Source organism: Botryllus schlosseri, chromosome 7, assembly GCF_051294905.1.
Source record: "Botryllus schlosseri isolate E-star chromosome 7, Bs_hap1, whole genome shotgun sequence".
Taxonomy (NCBI): domain Eukaryota; kingdom Metazoa; phylum Chordata; class Ascidiacea; order Stolidobranchia; family Styelidae; genus Botryllus; species Botryllus schlosseri.
In genome coordinates, this window is record NC_137242.1 from 14870471 (window position 1) to 14895396 (window position 24926).

A 24926-nucleotide genomic window follows, 5' to 3' on the forward strand; every position below is an offset into this window, starting at 1 on the left:
GGAAAATTCCATACCATACTTGCACATTTCCATATTCCATACCGTAATTTCCTTCCATATCATACCATGCCCTGCCTAGAACCATCTCACGAAATTATATGAGATCAGCGAACGGGTTCGCATTACTGCATATAGTTCCTGTCAATGTATTTTTGTAACAAAACCGGCCAAAAATATGAAAAATTTGAATCCCACCACTGGTTGCCGGACATTGCATAGCAATTTACAGTTGTAATTTCGAATGGCATAGTGATCCTCATATCATGATTGCTCAAGAATTCGTGAATAACGGAAAAGTAGCAGAGCGTATGATAAAATTATGTACCTACATTTCAAATGACAGAAACAGCAGGGCCTTCGCTTACAAGCCGTGGAAGATCACCGGCAAAAATTTCAAAATTTTGAAAAATCAATCCATTCATCCACCCGATTGGTGTTGGACTTTTGTCAAATGAATCGATTATGTGTTGTTGTATCGTTTCGTCATCCATTTCCAGGGTTGTATTTAAAAGAAAAATAAATTTAAAGCAAACATGTTTAAAACATGGCCCTGGTTTGAAACATTATTTTCTCAGCCATGACGTCACGAATCTTTAGTTGCGACGTTACAATGGATTGAAATTGACAATTGAAAACATCAGGTAATTATGGCTCATTTGGCGACCCCTGTCATAAGCGGAAAAAAATTATCTTTAACCAGGACTGCATCGTTGTGAAGCATTTTTACGGTCGGCGGTCATCATCATCAGAACATCTATTCCGTAGCAAGGATCCATATCTACGTACTATAACGGTTGAATCGACGACAATATCGAGGGTTTTAACCGTTCCGTTATGTATGCGTTGACTATAACGGGTGCAAATCGTCCGTAGGCTAATGCTACACGTTTCGTCGAAAGTATTTACACAATTACGGTATAATTATACAACTTTTGAAAAAAAAGTTTTAAATGCAACCCTATCCATTTCCCGTTTCCCATTACAGAAAACAGTGGTTAGAACACGTTTTAATACTTTTTGAAAGTCGGTCAATTCTGAACAACCTTATCGTACAGGCGTCGCCATATTTTCTCTTCTCTGAATAATTATAATCAACACGTTTCAATCTATAATTTCAAGGCGTGTTATGTTAGTACAGCGAATTATGATATTGGTTGCCATAGAAACTTCGGTTTTGCAGTGATACGAACTTCGCCCCCAAATCGACAGATTAGATTCGTGCGATGCATATACCCTTGAGTAAGTATTTTCACTGTTATAGAAAATCCATTATATTTGAGTGATACATGGATGCGTGAGCAAATAATTATTATTAGAAGGCAATAATCGGCATAAATATTAGGATCATGAAAACCGGGCGGTCCTGAGTAGGCCTATTTAAAACCCCGCTGGATAAGCCGGTGTATGGAACAGGGCAACACTTGTCTCAGATGTCTCTAGTCTAGAATTATTATTCCGGTCGCTGAAAATTTAGAAAAAGGTTGCAGCTATAATGATAAATAATAGGCGAATTCAGAGCCCAATTATGAATTTATTAGAAAGCCATATTCTATCGTCAAAATATCTATAGGTTCACGGCCCCTGGTTGATATCGAGAGGCATACATCTTTGACAACTTATCCAACATCACCTTCTCATCGCCGAAAGCATGTTGAACAGAGCCTCCTTTAAATTTTGCTAAACCACAAAATTGATTTGTTACGTCTCGACACCAGACAAAGCCGGCATCAACGGCCGAAAGACGGAGAAGGGCCGTCAGCCACACGTCGTCGTTGTAAAAATATTTGTGATACCTAGATATCTGATAGAGGGCGTTCGACATCGATGCTGGCATCGAGTAAAATCCGCCTGTACAAAAGCTTGGATACGAATCCTTGGAGTAGTGCTCGTGTGGAACATAGTTTCGGTAACGCTTGTCTCTGATCGGTCCTTCGTTATTGCGCAAGCTATTCTGGCAAATTATGGGCATATTTTCGGAATTGTCTGCAGTCATTTCGTTATGTATCTCGTCGTAGACTTTCTGCAGATCAGGCATCATGTCGTCGTCCGCTGACGAGTAAAACCAATGACTCTGACAGTTCGTCTTAATCCATTGCATTCCGGCTAACACTTTCCAGCCCACATTCCTGTATATTGAGAAGTACATTAGAGATAATTTTAGGCTGCCCAGTGCCCATAGGTATCATACGTGTACTGTTCTTTAATATCGATCTGAAGTAAATCACCGTATCGCTCCTGTTCCTCGTTAATCTCCGTCTGATTTATTTTTTCGTCTTTTCCGACAATATAAAGAACCACCAGGCGAACGCCGTGAAGCATCTTTTGCGCTCCCCACGTCAGCCTGATAATATTGCGTCGCTTACCATTCTTGATGTTAGATTTCACACAAACGATCATGGACCATAGCGCTGTAAGACGAAGAGAATGGGAGAGTGTAAATCACGTGATCCTAAAGAAGAAGTCATTGACGCTTTTCAAGAGTTTGAGGTAAATGCAAGGATATGCTGCAACCCAATTAATGCAGTCAGATGGAGGTTATCATTGGTGAATTTTTTAATAAATCGAAGCTAAAGTACAATTCCGGGGAGTGGAAGCCGTTCGCTTTGATATTTACAAAGGACTGAGATATTGGGCTTACCGAATATGCTACAAGTTCCAATCTGCCATGGTATCCCGCCGAAAAAAGGTGTTTTTTGCTACTTTCATTCCCCTAATCTCAAATTTTAGTAATTTCTAATCCACAGCGATTGGTCAAAGGTGCTGTTATGTAAAATCACTCCATGAATTTGTTGCCACTAGTTATAGCTTGGACCTTTACCGCAATATTTTTACCATCGATTTTGGGGTTCTCAGTTGACAATAGTTTTCGAAAATGTTTGTAGAAACACTTATTTAAATAATGCTGACTCATGACTTCCGGTTTCAAACCAGAACTGCTGTGATACATTGGTTCTCGTAAGACACATTCACGCAACATTAATAGCACTTTCTGCACAGATATCCAAGATGCACGCTTTGATTCTCTCCTCAAGGGATTTGGATTTGTACGGCATAAATCCCCGGTAGCTGATGTTATGCAGCAAAGGTTGGCAGCCGGCAGTGGTGTGGGCTTGGGCTGTGGCATTTGAGTTGACACCGACGCGCAGAGCAAAAAAGGTTGTAGACCCCCGCTATGGAGTCTGAGCTTACTTCAGAACTGTTTGTTTGTATTATTCACACATGGAACATTGGTACCTGTCAGTCTAGGGATGGTGTGAACCTCTGAAAGGTTCAGGTTCGTGTGAACGCGAACCTTTTTGAAAGGTTCTGTGTGAACACGAACGTGAACCTCATGACGTCACGTGACGTCATATTGCTAATTCCATTTCTAACCCTGCCTTTCAATGAAGTGATAGCCTATATTAATTAAAACGATACCTAGCGATGGCTCGAGTCACATAATGCCACAATGGTGAAGTACATATTGGCGTTTTATGGTTTTAAACGTCACTAAATGTATCAACTGAGACAATCAAATGATAAAATACTCCAATAAAATCAATATCATCCGTCGCTTTGCCAACAATTTCAACGAGGAGTTGCCAGGGAATATAAGCTTCCGCCTTAACGGTCTTAGCCAGACCGGACAATGTACTCGGCGTCGGAGTATAGCTACATTGATATAGGGCAGAGTGTAAAACAGGCTTCTATATACTTTCTACCGATATTAGGCTATACCCCACCAGTTGTACAGCTGTAGCCAACACCTCACTCGCACGGATTTGGTTTTAATGATACAGTAAACATATGAAGTCAAGATCGACCCCGTACGCCTGTTGGATTTGTTACATCAAAAAACGATATCAATCTCATTGATTTGCTGAATAAGCACCATTCGCTGACTACATGCAGTGTATGTCGCTCGTGATGTTGAGTGATTGCGGGTCAAGCAAACAGCAGAGAGTCACTAAATATTCACAAACGGAAAGCTGGATATTTCGAGCAAATTTTTGTAACAAAGCAAGTAAAATCTTGGAGATTGTCAAGGTGCATGATCGTTTTGTTATGGTTTTATATGCTGCCCGCGTCATGCATAGCGTGGCCCGCAATTGAAATGCATTAAATTCGCACCAAAATGTCATAATGAAGTGAAAATTGTAATATATGAAAAAGGTTCACAGTGCAGAACCTACCAAGGTTCTGTTGTGAACGCGAACCTCTAAATTTCCGAGGTTCACACACAGAACGCGAACGTGAACCTCGCGTTCACACCATCCCTACGGCTGTCACCTATTAAGGTCATATGCGCGCAACGCCAATAATATCAGCAATTTTCAGTGTATTTACTTGATTTTCTTTTGGACGACGTTTTTTTCGCCATCTATACTAGTCAGTAGTCACTATATAGTGTTCCCTCTAATTTTTCACTGAGCGGTCTCCTGGACAACAGTGCGCGACACCAGACGTGCGTGTGTTCATTAAAGAAACATGATTTATTGATTGAATCAAATTACAGCACTTACAGTTCGTTTTATTACACGACACCAGATCACATTATGAGTGAGGAAGGGGAACAGGGCTCTAAACATGATGTGGTCTCAGCTTGAAGTCAAGTATTTGAAGCCATTTTCTTCAGAAAATCTTCAGTCACAGATGGCGAGGAGGTTCCAACTAGGGTTAGTTCGGATATCAATAATTTTCACTATCCGGATAACGGATATATCCGGATATTTTGGAATTTATCTAACCGGTTAACCGGATAATAACTGCTAAGTGAGACAATCGATTTCATTAGGTCTGCATGTAAAACGGATCGCAAAATCATTACACAGTGTTATTGTAGAGTACCTACCTACGCGCGCAGTATGAGCGAATACGAGAAAAACCACGCAAATTTAATGTTCACTGCTTCTGCAATGCCCTCTTTTTAAAGCACAGATGCATCAATTGTGGGATCCTGTAGCCGGGACCGGAATTTTGTAACAAAGAGTCCACGTTCATTGAATGCTTTTTCAGCTTCCACAGAAGTGGACTGAATAGAAAGCAGCGCTTCGTAGAGAGTCAAAAGGTTGGCAGGTGGTACGCCGGAAACTTCAACGGCTTTACATCCTTTTGACCATCCTTATGTTTAGGTTTGGAGTACTAGAAGGACGACTAGCTGATACTGGAATTGATGCCGACATGATACCTCGCTCTAATTCACGTGATCAGGCACGCAGCCAGCCGAAAATGTAGGGGGATTGAAATAAAATCAGGGGGTTTCGATTTTTTTTTGAATTAATCATCAGCGGAAATCAATTACGCTTGCACGGACGCACATTTTTGCGAACATTCGATGTCATTCAGTTTCGCGGTGTCACTCTCAGAATTACTAATTAGAATACACTTAACGGCATATCGTCAACAAGCCATCGAGAGATAGGAGCCAATGCACGCTGGGTCCGAGATGGTTAGGCCATCGATTATATCGTTCGTAGGCCTATTGCAGATGCGATTGTGTAGGTCAACGATAATATCGCGAGCACCAAGCCAATGAAGATGCGATTGTGCAGGCCAGCGATGGAATAGTGTGTACACTGCACAATTGCACATGGCCTATTGCAGATGCAATTCTTCAATCCAGTGGAACTATCGGTTTGTTGAAGACGCGATAAATCAGGCCAGAGACGATAGCCGAGCGCGCGGCAATCAATGACCTAATTTAACGATCTTCTCAGCAGGAGATCGCGTCACATTACATTGTGCAATGTGTACAGACGCATCTCGCTAATTGGCAACACGCTTCTCTATAATCGGCCGCGCCAACACTGAATACGACTTATTGAAGCTTACTAAAACGTCTGAAATGCATTAGCAACGATTCTTTTTTATCCGGTTAACCGGCAGAAAAATATCCGGATATCAGATAGTGAAAATACCTGCGGTTATCCGGATAATCCAACCCTAGTTCCAACACTTAGGTAGGAATTCTGAAGTCGGACTCGAACCGCAACCCATTTGTGCTGCAGCTGTGGAACGAACCACTACGATATCTCGCCGCGTTCGCTTCTGTACTGTGGGGCTCAGATCGGGAGTCAATTCGTAAATTCAATTTGTATGTCGACGGCCGCAGAAATTACCTTCTATATGGCCGCAGATTCATCACCCCTGGTGTAGGCCGGCTGTGTTAAAACACTGATGTGACCTCATACTAAAGACAATGCACTCATTATTATCAAAACATACAGTCCGATTTAAAATACGATTATTCAAGAAATCCGATTTCTGCCAAATGCTAAATTATAGTTAAATATGATATTGGTGCATATGTTACCAGTCTGCCCACCGAGGACCAAGTTAATTGGAATATAGAAGATTCCCGTCCAAGCGAATCGAATAAAATCAGTATTAGGCTGCTGAGAAACTGATGTAATTCAACGCCCTAAAGTGCACAGTTGCAGCATTTCACGATTAACGTTAGCAAAGCCCTGTTAAGTAACTATTATGCCCAACAATGAATCGCAATTCGCAGGCATACACAATTACACACGGTCCAATTTCGAACTCCAATAAAACAAGACTAGCACGAAAATCACTCACGAATTATTTTGACACGAGAATGCGACGCTCATGGGTGCAAATACAATAGAATTTAGAGACGACGAACGTGAACTCGCTCGTCCGATGGAGAGAGTAGTATTTCTCAGAGCACTCAGGTTGAAATTGGCGTTCTATACCGAAATGACGTCGCTTTGTCTAATTACGAATTACTGATAACAAATCAGTGATTTACATTTGCACATTTACAATGGTCGCCAATCTCTCTCTTTCCACGCCGCTTTTCAATCATTTAGGGCATGATACGTACCGCTCTGATATCAGATGACGCGAGAAGTATATGACTTTGCTAATAAGCCAACCGTAGTTTCATCAGGCTAATTGCAAATTAAATACCTGGCTTAAAATCCAAATAATCGGGCGGACGTCAATAATTACCTTCCAAAATCACCACAAGAATTGAAAGGTGAATATTGTAATCACGCACACGTATAGCCACCAAGTAGTTTATACTATTGGTGAAATATTGAAATGCGGATATAAGTGTTGAGGCATCGGCAACTATTGTGGCAGGAGTGAATAGATACTTGAATCACTCCTCGTTACTAAACGTTTAATAGGGACGGATATAGTATCATGCTTCTATGAAAGAGGGGAAGTTAGATCATCTACAGAGGTAGGCCTACACAAATATTTCTGGGAGAATACCTAGGCTATAGGCCAGTACAATACAATATAATTCAAATTGGCAATAATAACCTGTATACGGCGAACCATCTCTGATATGGTATGGTGCCAAAGAGGATCATCAATAAAGAAATAGCTGTCCATAGTAAGATCCTAGCTTCCAACTGTCCAAGTTTCCAATCGAATAGGTGGTTACGATCAGAAAAATAATCGGTCACCTCGTTTTTTAAATGCACCATCCTTGCAACTGATATTTTTTGGACTTAGACTGAATGCCAACTCCTCTCTTGGGGTATCCATCCTAATCATTAATGATGCGTTGCCATATCCCAGTACGTTGAAAGCGCTTAGATTTGTTGTGGGAAGTCTTCCGGTGAGATTCGATGTAGGAAATGCATCACTGTTGAAAACATTTGCACTTATTAGTACTGGCTTACGCCATTGTGAACGACTTCTCACACCTTTCAGGTGTGGTAATATATTAGAAGCACTTATAGGATGATTTACGTAGAATATATAAGTGGAATGGTCATACATAACAAGACTACCAACCAAGTAAGGGCCCTAGAAAACCATGATAAGACTTAGACTTATACCAGACCACAACTGCGGAACAGTAATTTTACTAGGGCTGCATTGAAAATAAATGGTAGGTTAAAACACATTGTTTAAAACATGTTTTAAACAAAGGCCTTTAAAAAATGTGTTTTTTAAGTTGTATAATTATGCCATAATTGTGTAAATTTTCCAAAAACATGTTGTATGAGCCTACAGACGACGTACCACCCGATATAGCAGACGTATACGATATGGGATGCTTGAAACCCTCGAAATAGTCGGTTCAACAGCTATAGTACGTGGATATAGATCAATGGTAACGAAATGAATGTTCTGATGATGATGACCGCCGACCGTAAAAATGCTGCAAGACGATGTAGTCCTGGTTAAAGGTATTTTTGGTCCGTATATGACGGATAGTTCATCAGGGAAGCGAGTGCCTTAGTCGGGTAAACAGTGCCGTCACGACACCAATGGAAGTGGGTTCGAGATCATAAAGTTGGATTGATTAAAAAGTCGATCATCGCGTAGATCACGGTTTAACAACCCAGGATTGAGGAAACCGGATTAGTGCAGCGCATGAAGTTCAGTTTTTATGTCATGATTTAGCAAACCGGGACAATCTCACTACACTGCGTAAAATTCCTCCGCGGAAACATTTCCGATAATGGCCGTGACGGTTGTCTCCTATAACGGCTTCATAAAACAATCATTTATTCAAGCAATATTATACGTACTATTGCAGAGCGATATACCTGTCTATATTTTATGATCAGTTTCTTCGCTGTACCCTGTACGGGGCTGATTACACGCGAATTTCATTTCGCGACGATGATGATGATTTTACCAGGGTTGTAATGACTCGAGTCTGACTCGAGTCGAGATGAGTCTGATGACTCGACTTGACTCGAGTCATATTCTCAAAATACGGAAATGACTGGATTCGACTCGAATCAATCTGTGTAATAGCTCGACTTGGATTCCAGTCATTGCGCATGACTCGGACCAAGTCATATGACTCGAGAATCCGACGGTCAAACCAGACACTTAATTGTAATTTCGAAGAAAAGTAAAGTAACCACGCTATTGGTACTTCGTCTATTGGTAGCGGTCCTTGAAAATGCGACCAGAAACTGCTAAAAGTGAGAAAAATTAGTATATTATAAATGCGAACCGCTCGATATCACCGAACAGAGTTATAAAAAGTGAGTTAAACAAGAATTTTACTGTAAACTGAGCGCACCGAGCAGTCAACACAATGACTTGGACTCGGACTCGAGTCATAATACCATGACTTGGACTTGACCCGCTGCTCGCTGACTTGGACTCGGACTTGACTCGGTGGTGAACTGAAAATGACTTGACTTGACTCGAGTTAAAACTATAAAAGTTAGATTGACTTGTGACTCGGAGCATTGCGACTTGGTTACAACCCTGGCTTTACCTATTACAGTCGCGGTATCTTTTATCAGCAGCCTGACGTGTCATTCAACAACCTGACAACTGGCCGCCAATGACGCGTTTTCGCATTATGATGCAGCAGCAGATATCTTGATTAACAGCACCATCACCATAATAATCATAATAAATCATCACGCGTAACGTTATCCAACTTTATGCGTCAGGATTAGCAATTTTTAATCACACGACTAGCATTCTTCGGATCAGCAAACGTTATGCCCTCCGCCTGAAATGCGCCACGATTAGCAGTTTTTAATCACATGATTAGCATTCTCCCGGTTGAGTTGACTTTATGATCCTCGCCCTCACTATTCATTTTTCAAAACCAGCAACTAGAACTATTACCTAGCCTACCTTTAAAAATCCCCGACTAAAACACCACTAATAAACACCACTTATAACTGATAATACGACTTGAAAATGAGCGAAGAAACATTGGATGTGGAATCTGCATATCGAAAGGACTCACTTTTCAAAATCCGCAACTAGAACTAAAACTACTCTCTTTTCACAATTCTCATCTACAACTACAAGTAGAACCACACAGAAAACCAGTCGTTAGTTGACCGTTAACTTACGAGTCCATGGTTTAGTCACTATTACTGCTTAACGATCGAGTGCTGTTATATCCGGGTATTTTTGGTAATCCTTTTCTTTCAGGGCCGGAGACCCCAAATCATTTTGATGCGGTCCTATATCTCTTCGTTGTATCGGAAACTGTGGTGTTGTTGAAAGGATAAAATTATAATAACAAAAAACTCAAACTCATACTTGGCATAACGTTTTCCAAATTTTGCCGCAGCCGAGTTGGGAACTTTCATGTACAGTGACGAATAGTGGACGTGGTTAGGATATGTTTCGTAGTGTGATTGCTTGCTGAGTATAATCAATGATATAATTGTAAGCAAAACGAGAAATGTGAATTTCACGTAATATCGAGATAATCCACCCATCTTCCAACTTCATTCGTCAATCTTCATTCCGTTCCAACGTTAATTCGTTATCACAAAACATCATAACTGAGTGGAAAGTTTGATTCGACATCTGGAAAATTTGAAGTTTGTTCAGGACGTACCGACAAATGATGAAATTGTCTTTGGTGAGCCATAAAATTCACGCCGTAAAATGTTTAAAAACACTGTAATAAATACTGATGAATAGATGGACAATGCCGATCCATTTGTTTTCAAGAACTATAGATAGCGTATGGTGGAGAACTGCAAAACGACTGGGTTTTTGTTATTGTAGAGCAAGGGTGGCCAACCTTTTCAGCCAAAGGGCCACATTCGATTGACGAAATATTGCGCGGGCCACTAGCCGCGCAAAGCGTGAAAATTTTTCGAAAGTCATAGCTCAATAATATCGTCACTTGACTATATTGCGGACCTGTTGTATATCGCTGGGCTCCGTTTGCAAGGACTAGAGTCTAGACTAGACTATTCGGCGCCTGGACATATCAATTTCCAAAGCTTCGACCAACATGCGTCAATCATTTTGTGCCTAGGTTTAATAGTCGACGGCCGTTCTGCAAGCGAAAACGCAAGGTCGCATATGTTGATCGACACTTTGTCTCGTAATTGCGAATATAGTTAGACTGAATCTGATACATTAGGCGTTCTTTCATTTTCACAAAGGGGTAACAATATTAAAAGCAAGAAACCGAGTGACAACATGTTGCGCGAAGCGTGTAGAAAATTTTTACTTTTGATAAATCTATCGCAAATTATTCTGCTTTATTGTTGTGTACGAAGCTCTATCAAAGTGTGTCTGGCTCGTGGAAATGCCAATTCGTCGGAACTGATATTTTAGTCATCACATCTAAAGTGTTGCGGCCAGACTGATCAAATCTTTGGTTGGCCTGCAAGTTCACAATCTGCGCAATCCAATTTTGATAATATCACCAATTTTGGAAATTACCTCGCGGACCACGGTTTGCCCGGCCCTGTTGTAGAGTATAGACGCTTTAGATTGGGTTTGTTTACTTTGGTCGCTTCGGAAACTGATTTTGCCTGAATTAAGAACAAGAATTGAGAATTTATGTACATAAATATCGGTGTACGATAGCGAGATAGCGGCCACACCCGGCCCGCGACGGGATTTTGAGCGGTCCGCAAACAGTTTCCGGTCTTACATGATAATGTGTCCCGCGGGTCTACATACATTTGCGAGAAAACATTTTCGACCATGAGCAATTACAAGACAAAGTTGCTTTCCAATCTAAGTGCATTGTTTCTACGTCTGACATGCAGCCAGAGTTCAAATAACTTGTTGACAAAAGATCGACCACAGATTCATATGTCTCATTGACTTCAACAAACAGCTATTGAAGTATATTACGTTAGGGCAATGTATGCAAGATATCATAATTAATCTGTATTAGTTTCCAGAGATGGAATAGGATTAGGATTTTGGAAAACCGGATTTGTGAAATTTTGGTGGATTTGGATCGGATTAGGATTTGAGATTTTTTAATGAATGGATTAGGATTGGATTTACCGAATTTCGTAAGAGAGAGAGAGAGAGAATCTTTTTTCGTATACATTACATATCAACATAACACTACAAGAATGTAACAGTGAAATGCGACATACAAGGTATAGCCGGGAGGCTCGATATGATATAGTCTTCAGAGCCGAGCCACCCGGGACAGGAGCAATTTTCACAGTCGATAACTAATAAATAAAAAATAAAATTAAAATAAACTAACGAACGAAAGGAAAGATAAGACACAGTATCATGGACCAATTTGAAACACAACGCAAATACAATTTAGCGGTAGTTAGAGATAAGAGAATGAAAACATTGTTTTTTAAAAGCACAAGAGTCTAAATTGCGGAGATTAGGTGGCAGCTTATTCCAAATATTGACACCAATAAAACTGATTGAATTTTGAATTGAATTTTTGGTGTTGCACAGACAAGTTAGAAGAAAATCTGGTATGATGTTGGTGGATATCTGAAGGTATCTTGAACAGATTATCAAAATATAGTGGCAGTTCACCCTGATGATATAGCTATGCATAAATTTCATTACTCAAATTTGAAAATGTCTTCCACTTCCAATATTCTAACGCTACGATACATGCTATTACAATTCTCATATCTAGATTTCCGACAGAGAATTCGTATGACTCGGTTTTGCAAGACTTGCAATTTCTGCAGATGTTTTTTCGCAGCAGGTCCCCAAACTAGGATCCTATAAATGAGATAGCAGTGAATTAAGGCATAGTAGACTGATCTGAGAGGTTGATGAGGAATTAAATTTTTAAGGCGATAGAGAGCCCCGACACCACGCGAGATTTTAGTTTTTATATTGTTGATATGATCAGACCATCCGAGTTTATCATCAATGATAATGCCAAGATATCTAACAGTTTTATGTGTATCAAGATGTGCGTTATTTACTCTAATTCCACTGCGATTCACTTGTGTATGGAACACGAGAGTTTTGGTTTTGGAGGCATTGAGCTGAAGTTGGTTGGATGCCATCCATTTTGACACTGTCGATAGCTGAGTGTTAATGTTGTCAAATGCATCAGATAAATTTTTACCGGGTATAACTAGGCTGGTGTCATCAGCAAACAGTGTGATGTCATTGTCAAATAAATGACCAATATCATTGATGTAAATTATGAACAGCAGGGGCCCGAGAACTGATCCCTGAGGTACACCAGTCTGTATGGGTAGTAATTGTGAATGCGTAAGATTGATGTCCCGTGGCGAGTATCGACAAGGTTTCTCGTTCTACCAAGATTACTTTATGTATTTTGGCACTCACAAAGCTATTTATTTATTTTTTGCATAACTAAAGGGATAAACATAACCTATAGGCTTTCTAAGTAGAATTCTAAGTTTGAATCGGATTAGAATTAGGATTAAAATATAGAAATATTTTGGATTCGGTTTAGGATTAGGATTTGAATCTTCGGATTTGGATTGGATTAGGACATAGAAATTACAAATCCGCTCATCTCTGTTAGTTTCATATAATCCAAAATTCTGCGGATTTTGTTTTGGTCGTAAATGCGAATGATCAATTTTCATTAATAAAAATATGTGCTCAATTCATAACAATTCTATAACCAGTTGATAATGGCGTTTTGTGGACGACCGCACATTTTGCGCAGCCAATTACCATATTGACACGCACGCGGAGCTCTAGTAGCTTTGATGAGTCCAATGACACGCCTAAAGTAGCCTACATCGCCGAGATGCATGTGGTAGCCTATGTCTAGGAGAATATATCATGAGCAGAGAATTACGAAGGTATAGCTTGATGGCATTAAAGCGGTAACACATGCAGAGAGTGTTGCGGTCAAGTCAAGATCAAGCAGCACCGTAACTGCCGCACCCCAAAACCCCCAATTGTGGGGGGCCCGAGCTCGATGGGGGACCCAAAATTATTTCGTGAATTAGCATAAATCATAGAGTATTTTTTGAAAATTTATGCAATTTACGCGAATTCAAGTAGCCATTTATATTTAATATTGGGTATTGGGCCATTACCACGCCACGACCCACCAAGATATACAATCAAGTTCTAGGCCATATAACATGCGACTCCAAGAAGTGGGCCAGAACGATTGACAGCGAGAAAAGCTTGGCCGAAAGGGTCTATGCCCTCATGCAGACCACTTCGCTATACTAAATACATATAGGTTTAATTGTCCATAGGCGCCTAAATGACTGGCGCCGAATGTTACTGTCTTTGCAATCTGAACCTCACAAGCAAATACCATCCCGCTGGGAAAACTTTTATGCCAGTGAAGAAATACCAATTTGAAATCGTGTGCGTCTCTTAGTTTAGAAGCCTACGTTTGGGCGGTTCGATATTTTTTGATATAGCAGACTGGAAGTCACGAAATAACATCATGTAACGAAGTCATATCAACGGTTCCGCCCGCCCGAAGATGTTTAATCATTATTTACGGGCCCTTCCGTTTTCAAGACACTTCACTCAGCTCTACCGGTAAATCTAATTACGTGAGTGGAGAGGACAATAAATTGATGGCATATTATGTATGCAATCGCCGATCTGATTGACCGATTTTATCATAAATTATCGAAAACTTTCGCGCTTCGCGCTGGCTCACAATAGGCCTACAGTACAGGTAATTTCGTGACAAACGCGAACAACGTGATGGGGGGGGGGGGGCGTTTTATCACGCTATGGGAGCCCAAGACCCACGTTTTTGCGAGCCTGACGAGGTGCTGTTTCGTTCCTGCCAACGCCCGAAGATGTTTAATTATTATTGAGTGGTCCTACCTTTTCAAACACACCTCACTCAGCTCTGCCCGGCAAATCTGATTACATGAGCAGAGAGAAGGTAAAAATTGACAGCAATGTATGCAATTCCCGACAATACTGACCGATGAAATCATGAAATCTAGAAATTTTGCGCGCTTAGGCTACAAAAGCTGATACACTAAACCAGTGGTTCTCAACCTTTTTGACCTCGCAGCACCCTTTGGAAATCAAAAATAGCTCGCGGCACACCATCTCAGTGGTTCTGAACTTTTTTTGTCATACTGCACCAGTACACTACCAGAATACTTATTAGCACCCAGTAGTAGCCTAACGCCGACTAATGTGACCACCTCTGCAGTCAATCCAAAATGTTTCTGTACTTCCGTTTTTTTTAAATAAACTTCTCCATTTTAATAATTTAAAAGTAAACTTTTGTAAGTGAAGCGTCATTTGATAGCTTACTAGGCTAGGGTAGGCTAGGCTAGGCTAGCGTCCACTAGCAGATTTTATAATAAGGTATTGTCAATATATGACGTGACACTAGCAAAAATTTGCCTATCGACCATAAGTGGTCACGATCCGGTTCAGGAGCCGCTATAAAGCTGGCTCGGTGCATTTATGTGGTTGTGTCTTGTAACCGGGATCGAACCAACATTTTTTCAATCCCCTCCTGTCCAAATAAACGCTGATCTTGAGCCTACCATAGGCCGCATAGGGTAATCGATGGAACTTCTGCGGCCTTACTATATACATCTGGTTTCTATATGCATCTGGTCATAAAATTTTCTGAATGAAAGCAGCAGTGTATAATATTGCATGCATAAATGATCATAGTTAGCGGTGGAGCAGGTGGGGGATGATGGCTTCGAAAATACGGGGAACGGAATTATACCTCGTAAGTCATGCCATGTCACGGATAAGACTATTTATGAGCCTAAATGCAGATCCGGTTGCACATCCGGTGGTTTTCAACCGTTCATGGCCGCGACTCCATTTCAAATTTAAAAATGTATTGTGACCCAGCTCAGAATGATAAGCTGATTGCTGAAAAACGGTCAGCACATTTGCCAGACTTACGGCCTATTTTGGAAGCTGATTACGTTCAACATGTTCGCGAACCCCAGAATAAAGATAAACGACCCCCAGGTTTAGAGCCAATATCATTGACTGCATTTAATGACCTTACCCGACTCTAGTAATACACCGCTATCCTATAATTGCGAATACAATTAGACTTATTTCAGTAAATTATAGTTATTTTTAATAATTTTTGATTGTATTGTTGCGATGGTGGTGGACCACATATTAAAAACCTCGATTGTGGCACTAAATCGCACGCAGCGCGACGAAAAATTTCAAGTGGCATAAATATGCCCAAAATTAATATCGTGTCTGTTGATTTACGAAAACAATTTGATCCTATTTCAAACCTTCGAAATTCCGGACATTTAGGCATATTTTAGAAATTCCTCCCGGACGCAGTTTGATCAGTGAAATTCCGGACACGTCCGGGAAATTCCGGACGTATGGCAACTAGGGATGGTGTGAACCTCTGAAAGGTTCAGGTTCGTGTGAACGCGAACCTTTTTGAAAGGTTCTGTGTGAACACGAACGTGAACCTCGTGACGTCACGTGACGTCATATTGCTAATTCCAACCCTATCCTTCAATGAAATGATAGCCTATATTAATGTACACGATACCTAGTGACGACTCGGGCAACATAGCGTCACAATGCTGAAGTATATATTGACGTTTTAAACGTCGCCAAATATATCATCTGGGGCAATTAAATGATATAATAATCCCATAAAATCAATATCCTCCGCCTTTGCCCACAATTTCGACGAGGACTTACCAGGGAATATAAGGAAAGGTAGGTGTATTTTTGTCTTTGATGTTTTTGCAGCATATACACCGAATCATGATATACATACACACGATCTGCGCATATGCATACCATGATTACATTATGTGCATATGCCGCCGGGCAAGGAAGATGCAGATATAGCCTTGTAGCAGTGTTGGGATGGCTCGAGTCATGACTTGACTCAAATCAGACTTAAATCACCTTTTTCGTATGATAGACCGGAAAATGTATTCGGCATCCGAGTATTGCTACATTGATTTTGATCATGGTGTGAACCGGGTATCTATGCTTGCTACTGATATTACCCCATTAACAAGATATACAGCAGTATAGCCAACACCTCAATTGCACCGATTTGGTTTTAATGATACAGTAAACATGAAGTCAAGATTGACCCCATGCGCCTGCTAGATTTTTTACATCAGAAAACGATATCAATCTCATTGATTGGTCGAATAAGCATCATTCAATGACTACATAGCTTATTTCGCTCGTGATATTTTGTGATTGCGGGTCAAGCTCGCAGCAGAGAGTCACTAAATATTTACAAACGGAAAGCTGGATCTTTCGAGCAAACTTTTGCAACAAAGCAAGTGAAACTTTTGAGATTGTCAAGGTGCATGCTCGTTTAGTGTTGATTATTTTATGCTGCCAGCGCCATGCATGAAGTGGCCTGCAGTTGAAATGCAATAAATTTAAACCAACGATGTTATTATGAAGTGAAAATTGTTATATATGAAAAAGGTGCACAGTGCAGAACCTACCAAGGTTCTGTTGTGAACGCGAACCTCTAAATTTCCGAGGTTCACACACAGAACGCGAACGTGAACCTCGCGTTCACACCATCCCTAATGGCAACCCTATAATAGGCCTTGAGAGAAAGTCGCCGTGTTCCTCGGACCAGAACATTGTTCCTTCGTGATTACCACAAACAGGGCGTATTCAACTATTCATACGAAGGTAAAAGGGGTGGTTTTGATATACCACTTCACAGAAACTTCGGGCCAGGGCTTTGGAGCAGCCGTAGATTTAAACTGCTCCAGCTCCGGCTCCGGAGCTCTCTTCTATCATACATTAGCTCCGGCTCCAGCTCCGGAGCCGCATTATTACCACTGCTCCGGCTCCTGCTCCGGCTCCGGCTCTGAAATTATCGAATGGGCCTGTCCATATCAGGGGTGGCCAACCCGTGGGCCAAATGTGGCCAGCGAGAGGGTTTTGCGTGACCCGCGAGCTAATTTCATATTATATTATCGAAAATGAATTGCTCAGATTGTGAACTTGCAACCAAAAATTACAATTCTGGCTGCGACACTTGGGATGTTGATGACTAAAATATCAGTTCCGACGCATTGGCAGATCCAGGGTCCAGTCACATTTTCAGTAAATCGTCGTACATTACAATAAACTAAAATAGTAGCGAAATTTTTCTTCACGCTTCGCGTGTTTAATTGTCACACGATTTCTTGCTTGGTAGCCTACCCCCTACTGAAAGTGAAAAAAACGCATAATTTACCCGATTGAGTGTAACTGTATTCGCAATTACGGGAGAAAGTCTTTTCGCGTTAGCGCTCGCATAAAGATCGTCGACGGTGAAATGTAGGCACAAAATGATTGTCGCATATTATCGGGGACCTTCGATATCGATGTGGCCAGACGCCGAATAGTCGTGTCCTTGCAAACTGAGCCTAGCGGGCGGTATACAATAGACCCGCCATACTCATACAAGTAATAATATTATTGACCTTGTTTATTTATAAACTTAGAAAATTTTACCCGCTTGGCGTGGCTAGTGGACCGCGCACTCGTTCGTCAATTGCATGTGCCCCTTTAGCCGAAAAGGTTGGCCATTCCTGGTCTATATAGATTACTAATCTACCCATAGGTTATTTATCTATTATAATCTATAGCCTGTCAGCCGTCAGTAACATCCGATGTAGCAACGAAGACATATAGGTGCCGGCTTGTGACGTCATACTGAATACTTGTCAATCGTCGACAACATCATACAGTAGTTGCACTAGAACGCACTTTAATCTATGCCATTGCTGTGCACAGCATTAAAATTCTGGCCTGCTGTTCAATTATGATAAATCAGTAGATGTGGTTGTTGCATATATAATAGCATCTTATGAAATGGGTCGGAGCCGGAGCTACTCCTCAAATAACGGGCTCCAGCTCCGGCTCCGGCTGAATTTTATGTAGAGCTCCGGCTCCGGCTCCAGCTCCGGTGAAAATGCACGGCTCCGGGGCTCCGGCTCCGGGCTCCGGCTCCGGCTCCAAAGCCCTGCTTCGGGCTGCCCTTAGATACGATTTCATAAGATTTGTTTGGCAATAAATCTGCCCACTGCCGCATTGGGTCGAAGATGTCAAACACCATCGCCGCTAACGAATACTGAGGTGTAGGGAATACCAGGCTATACAATACATTTTCACGCAGATCGTGTACCACGCGGGATGATATCCATACCTAAATAGTTCTAATGGCAGCCACCCGCAGTTCAATTATACCTCCAACAAACCAGAAATGTATAATCTAAGCGGCGAAGAAGTTTGTTAACTGATATAATTTGATCTACCTTACTTCTCAATTCTCATATTCGTCGACAGCGACACAACGTTGTGCTGCAAGCCTGCATTTTAACGGAAGATGCCGGCGCGATACTTAACAATCACAATGTGTATTGCCATGTTTGATATTCGAATTTGTAAACGCGAACGTCAATCCCTAAAAAGAGTTGATTTATCGCTGGTGATTGGGGGGGGGGGGGGGGGGGGTAGTGAGGAATAGAAAATTGCATTGTCATTCAGGCGCCGCCAAGTCTGCTCTTCTCTGCGTGCGATCAATCACGTATTGTACAAAACTGAATTCAGCCTTCAAAGCACGCGATCCGCCCGGTAAAGCGAATTCGAGGGGGATATTGATTGCGAGCATAATATCAATTTTGATTAGTCAAATGTATAAACTCTACATCAAGCTCGATTTACATTATATATCGTTTGCTATAGACTTGAATTATTTTGCGCATAATTTCAAAATTCTGAAGAATTCGCTCGCGGCACACTTGCGAGACCTAAATGGCACACTAGTGGTTGAGAACCACTGCACTAAACAAACATCCCAATGAATTTGATGAATAGTGGTAAACAGTGTATCGGTGCAGGGGGGTCTGGGGGGCGAAGCCTCCAGACGTTCGGTAACCCTATGGGGGACCAAAGTTTTTTTTTGGGGGGGGGGGGGGCTGACGAATTGCTGTTACGGCCCTGAGATCAAGGTATACCTTCAAGCCATAAGTAATATAATGTCATTGCACATTTTAACTCAAGTCAAGTCAGTCGGTTTTGAAAGTGACTCGAGTTAGGTCACATGATTTATGGAAGTGACTTGGTCAAACCACTAATCAGGCATACAGGGCATGCTTCGAGTCACTTCATTTTACAAGATGAATAAAGTACGATTAATTCACTATAAATTCTGAATCGAGTACGGAATATCGAGTTAATGATAATGCCTGCAGTCGCAACGTTGTATGGCTCATATATACGTAGACCTGCAAAGCTACGTCGGTGACTGTATGGTGTCAGCAGCGATCAGCCTAATTGAGGAAGGAATATCCCGCAAGCCCGTTTCATGGAATTCAAACATAAACTTACTTTTGAATGTTGCTGCGTGGAATAAAACTATAAGCTGTATAACAGTGGTTTTTAACCTGGGGGTAATTACCCCCAAAGGGGTAATTTACCAATTTCTGGGGGGGTAATTCAAATTTTTATACTTATAACGCTGCACTGAAGTATTTTCAAACGTAAATATGAATGTAGGCTAACACATGTTTTTGCGAGCTTGTAGGCCTATATATTTCGTTTCACTTAATTAGGCTTACCATATTTTGAAAATGTAAAAAGAGGACACTTTCTTTCAGAAATTTGCAAGATGCAAAACCGGAGTGGAATTCCCAAAAACCGGTGAATTTTTCCCACTTCGTGATCGGTTGACTAAAAAAAAAAAAGAAAAAGGTCTTCTTTTCACTCAGGGCTTAAATCACCACTTTTCCCTCCGAAATACCCTCAGGAGCTTCACTTCTGCGCTAATTTACGGCATATCACTCGCGATTTCCACTAAATCTGAACTAAATTTTCAAAAAAGAGGACAAAATCTCAAAAAAGAGGACAAAAGGGCGTCCTACGAGGACACTTTCAAAAAAGTCAAAAAAGAGGACAAATCCTCTTAAAAGAGGACGTATGGTAAGCCTAACTTAATACACCATGCCTGCGCTGTGATAGCATAGTAACCATTAGTGATTATGAATAACAGGGCCGAATGTAGTTCAGTATAGTGCTAGGTAATTCTAATTTATTTCGTAGTAGTGCGGATCATACATTGTTGCGCATGCTGACAAATTGAAAGACAACAAGGGGCGTCTAAGTTTAGCTTTACACCTATAATGCAGTACCAATATCGTAGAAATATAGTTGTTAGTATTGAAAAGTGTAGTGGTGGTCTAGTCTAGTCAGTAAAATTGAGTTTGAAATCGTCGACATGCCTTTGAAGAAACGAGGGGAAGATTTTGGAACCTTCTGGGTTCTCCTTCAAAAATGAAAAACCAATCTTCGTCATAATGGCATTGAACCTTCTGATTGAATTTCTATCAGGGTTTTCTATCAAAACTAAATGATTTTGCGATTGAAAATTACATGAGGGACGCAGTCGATAATTATCATACCCTTTGTTTATATTTGACCACTGGATAACACGAAAACATAAGCCTTCGCAAGGACTTGATCTTTTTAACAGTGTAACTTTCAGTGTACATTATGACGTCATCTTTGTGCTGTTCTTCGATTAATTGAGTGCAAGCTGTAATTTGTCATTTTTTGAAAAGGTGTAATTGCATCCCGTCATTTTCTTCTTGGGGGTAACGATATGAAAAAGGTTAAGAACCACTGCTGTATAAACTGAGCGAGAACGGAAATTGGTTTACTTCGAACCCTGTTCAGTGTTCATTAATATGCCGCGATTACGCAGCCTGCGTCCCTAGCAAGCTCGCATGCGTAATCCGGATTCAAAATAAAGCGGATGTACCAAAGAACGTCGTAACAATTAAAGTCACAATAAGTCATTTTTCCATGTTTAGTTCAAACCTTCTTTGTTGTCATTGTCTTATTACGCATTGCACGGTCTGTGTTTCAAATTGTTTCGTGATAAGCTACGTTTCGAAATACCTATTTCGTAAAACAAGACAATTAGTGCTCATTTTTACTATGAGACATCATTATCCACAAAGGATGAACGGGTATGTCAAAATAAGACCACATGAAGCTGAAATGCAAAGACGGTAGGGACAATGGAGCACTAAACACAGAGTTGCAACTGCCGCACCCCAAACCTCTCAATTATAGGGGGCCCAAAATTATTTCGTAAAGAGTATTTGTAAGATATTTATAAAACTATTTTCAAGATTTCTTCGCGTTTAGCGCGATTTATCGTGGCTAGCTATCTTTTATTATTAATGTGGGTACCCCTCTCCCTGAAAAACGCTTAATTTATAGAGATTAGCATTTCGGCGTCGGCCGTTACCGCGACACGACAAACCAAGACTTTGACAATGACATTTCGGCGAACATGTGACTCTGTGAAGTGTGCTGGCAAAAAGCTCGACGGCGAGGAAACCTTGACCGACAGTACCGCCTCATGTTGGCCAAAACGGATATGTCGATTTCGCCAAGCCGCAACCGTTCGGAAGGCAGCGAGCAAGACAATAAACTTTGTGGTATCCCAAATACGTTTGGGAGAGAATTTCAAATGTATCATGTAATATTGTAATGCATGTTTAACATTGTTTCGAAATATGATGGAAAATAAATAGATTATAGTTTTTTTGTTAATTAAGCGTCATTTTCTCATTAGCTAATACCAACGCATCCACTGAACAGCATTTATTAACAATGCAATTCACTGCTTTCAATTTAGAAATAAAATTAATGCGCTGGAGAATATATCTAAACATTTTGGCTCGGCCCGCAAAGGTATTATCTGTAGGGCCATTTTTATATGACCTTAAAAAATCCATAATATGACTTTATTTTTCGGAAAATATGATTTTATATGACTTTATGTGAAAATCGTGTATTTTTACATGCGAACAACGTCACTCACGGAACTAAAGAGTAAAACATACGTAACATAACACATCCATTTTTATTTGAAGCCACTGTTGTAGTACAGTTTCATGTAGTGTGGAATGTTAGAAACTTTGAAGTTACGATTTGGACGTATAATGACTTTAGTAAGGAAAATGAGCGCTCCACAGACGCTGATGTGGGTTGATACTTCTGCAGTTTTCCATAAAGCGATGGTGAAATGTCTCGTCCTTGTAGCTCCATAATTTTTTTTCGCGTCGTTTTTGTCCAATTGCTTCTTATTGTAATTTTTGAGCTCAAGCGGATCTTTTCCGAAATCAAGGGCATTTAGATCAGCATGGGTGTGTACGTGGGCTATAACTTTCCATTACAACATGACATCAGGTTGACGGTGTACGTAGGCTCTAATTTTCCATTTTCAGTATTAAGCTTGAAATATTGTTATAGTGGAGGCAAATTGGCTGAATAGTCAACTTTGGATCGTTGACGGAATTTTTGAAGCTCTTTACAATAACTTCACCTTCCTACGTCTCGGCATAATATTGAGCAGCATTCGACCAGCTACCCCAAAGAGTAACTGCCTTAGTTTCTTAGTGCTTGATTGCTTCACCGCTTAAATTGGTACTTTTTATTTAAACTATACTAAAAATATGACTTTATAACTTTTTATGACTTAGCCAGCAAAATATGACTTTATATGACTTTATAACTTTCTTAATATACCCCATAAGGATGTGTTTTTTGCGTTAAAACTGATTTCACGACTTACTGATGCATAGAAAAAAATATGACTTTAATGACTTTAAATGGCCCTAATTATCTGTTACTCATTTGGCCCCCGGAGAAAAATAATTGCCCACCCTTGACGTACAGGTACAGCGATGATTTAGTTGACACTGATTACTCGTTGACTTGGTCTGATTCGAAAATTTCGGTTCCGGTCTCGAGTCCACACAATCCACATTACTGAAACGTAATTTTTGCAATATGACTCGAGTCAAATGAAGTCGTCTGGAAAACTTCCCTCGAATCAAGTCATGGCACGATATTCCCAACACTGAACACTGATAGACCAATACCTTTCAACAGGCCCTAGTAAAACCGGGCATCACAGCCACTGATCGGTAAATGTTACAATCTGGCTGAAGAGTCTTTCAACAGCATAGCACGTTTGTACGCGTTTCATGTATAAATCCACAATACAATTGAATAGTATACTTATATTGAAATGAACCCGAATATTTTCGGCTGACACTCGTCAGGGGTAATCGTGAGCAACTAGCAACTAGAGCAACGAATATGCTATTCAATTGTACATTGAAATTCTGTACCTCCAAGAAGCTCCTTTAAATCCACAATAACAAATCATATTATTAATCACTTGTTTCTTGTTATCTCTAGTTTCTCGTACAAAGGATATGCTATCTAACAGCTCGAGGCCCTTACGCTTTCACGGGACCTAGTAACTATACCGAATCAATGTTTTGTTTCGCCAAAAATACCACTCACGCCTCCATTTCCGAAGTATGCGGAAATTGCATGTCGACATAACAGTAACGCTACTAACATATGCTCGGCGCTCGAAGTTACCGGACGCCCGGACCACGATTTGACGTAGCCTATCTTATTCGCCTACCAGCTAGAAAAGTCGTTACGACTATTTTCTCTCTTTTCATTTATTGCAATCTTGTGATGTTTTGAATTGTTATAATGGGGCATTTCCACTTCATTTTGAACACTAGGGGCGATAAAGATAACTCGACCCAAAACTGTTTTGTTGCTATATGCTTTACTATGGGACTGGACTAAACATGGACCTAATTTCGTCTCTTGAAGTACAACGAGGATGGTGAAAGTATCAATATCAATATCAATCATCCATATGGATATCAAATAGCTGTTACCGACGAAAATGATGATAGTTCTTGGCGTCTTGTCCTCGTGATGGACATAGACATCATGGCAGCTTACATTGCTGTTAATTTTCGAGAGTCGTATGATATGGCTGTGCTCATTGTGTAAGGATGACGGTCATTTGATCTCAAAAGATGCATCAATGAGAAATAGAAAGTTATCGTGACGATGGTTCCGTTTACAAAGAAGAGGTCTGGATGCCTGGTCCTGGAAAAGTTGTCTGCAGAATATCATTTCACCAACATGATTCATTCTGCTTATCTTGCAGTAAATCAGCTCCCCCATGAGCGTGCTGTGCGTTATGGAAAATCATGCAATGTGCAGTTGCTGCTGTGTGGTCCTACAACATATAAAAATCATGTGTTTGAATTACAATGAAGCTGATGAAACTTCAATATTGGAAGCATGACGTCATTTTTGTACTGCCAACTGAAAGACATGGAAATTATGCTTACTTGTACGACAGTGAAGCAAACGATCACATATGGCCTCGACAAAACAGGATACCCGATGAAAGAGCGCACTTGCAAGAATGG

At 40.7% G+C, this 24926-nt stretch overlaps 1 protein-coding gene across 2 annotated transcripts; it reads right to left on the reverse strand.

Moving 5' to 3' along the window:
- Positions 1 to 1246: 1246 nt before the first annotated feature.
- Positions 1247 to 24017, reverse strand: LOC145442680 (beta-1,3-galactosyltransferase 1-like). Of its 2 annotated transcripts, XM_080320665.1 has the most exons (5): positions 23808 to 24017; positions 9994 to 10266; positions 7422 to 7603; positions 2189 to 2408; positions 1247 to 2126 (listed from the first exon to the last, which is right to left on the reverse strand). In XM_080320665.1, the coding sequence occupies exons 2-5, from the start codon at positions 10173 to 10175 to the stop codon at positions 1565 to 1567; spliced, it is 1146 nt and encodes a 381-aa protein (XP_080176791.1). In that variant the 5' UTR covers positions 10176 to 10266; positions 23808 to 24017; the 3' UTR covers positions 1247 to 1564. The 2 variants fall into 2 exon arrangements, with proteins under 2 accessions (XP_080176791.1, XP_080176790.1); XM_080320664.1 differs by lacking the exon at positions 23808 to 24017 and having other exon boundaries at positions 9994 to 12452.
- Positions 24018 to 24926: the final 909 nt, after the last annotated feature.

Bases quoted from the DNA above. Each gene is read 5' to 3' on its own strand.
- LOC145442680 (XM_080320665.1), bottom strand. From the start codon at position 10,175: ATGGGTGGATTATCTCGATATTACGTGAAATTCACATTTCTCGTTTTG. The intron at 7,604-9,993 runs GTATGAGTTTGA...TGTTTTCAACAG, and splicing joins TTTGGAAAACGTTATGCCAA to TGATGCATTTCCTACATCGA. The intron at 2,127-2,188 runs GTATGATACCTA...CTCAATATACAG, and splicing joins GATATTAAAGAACAGTACAC to GAATGTGGGCTGGAAAGTGT.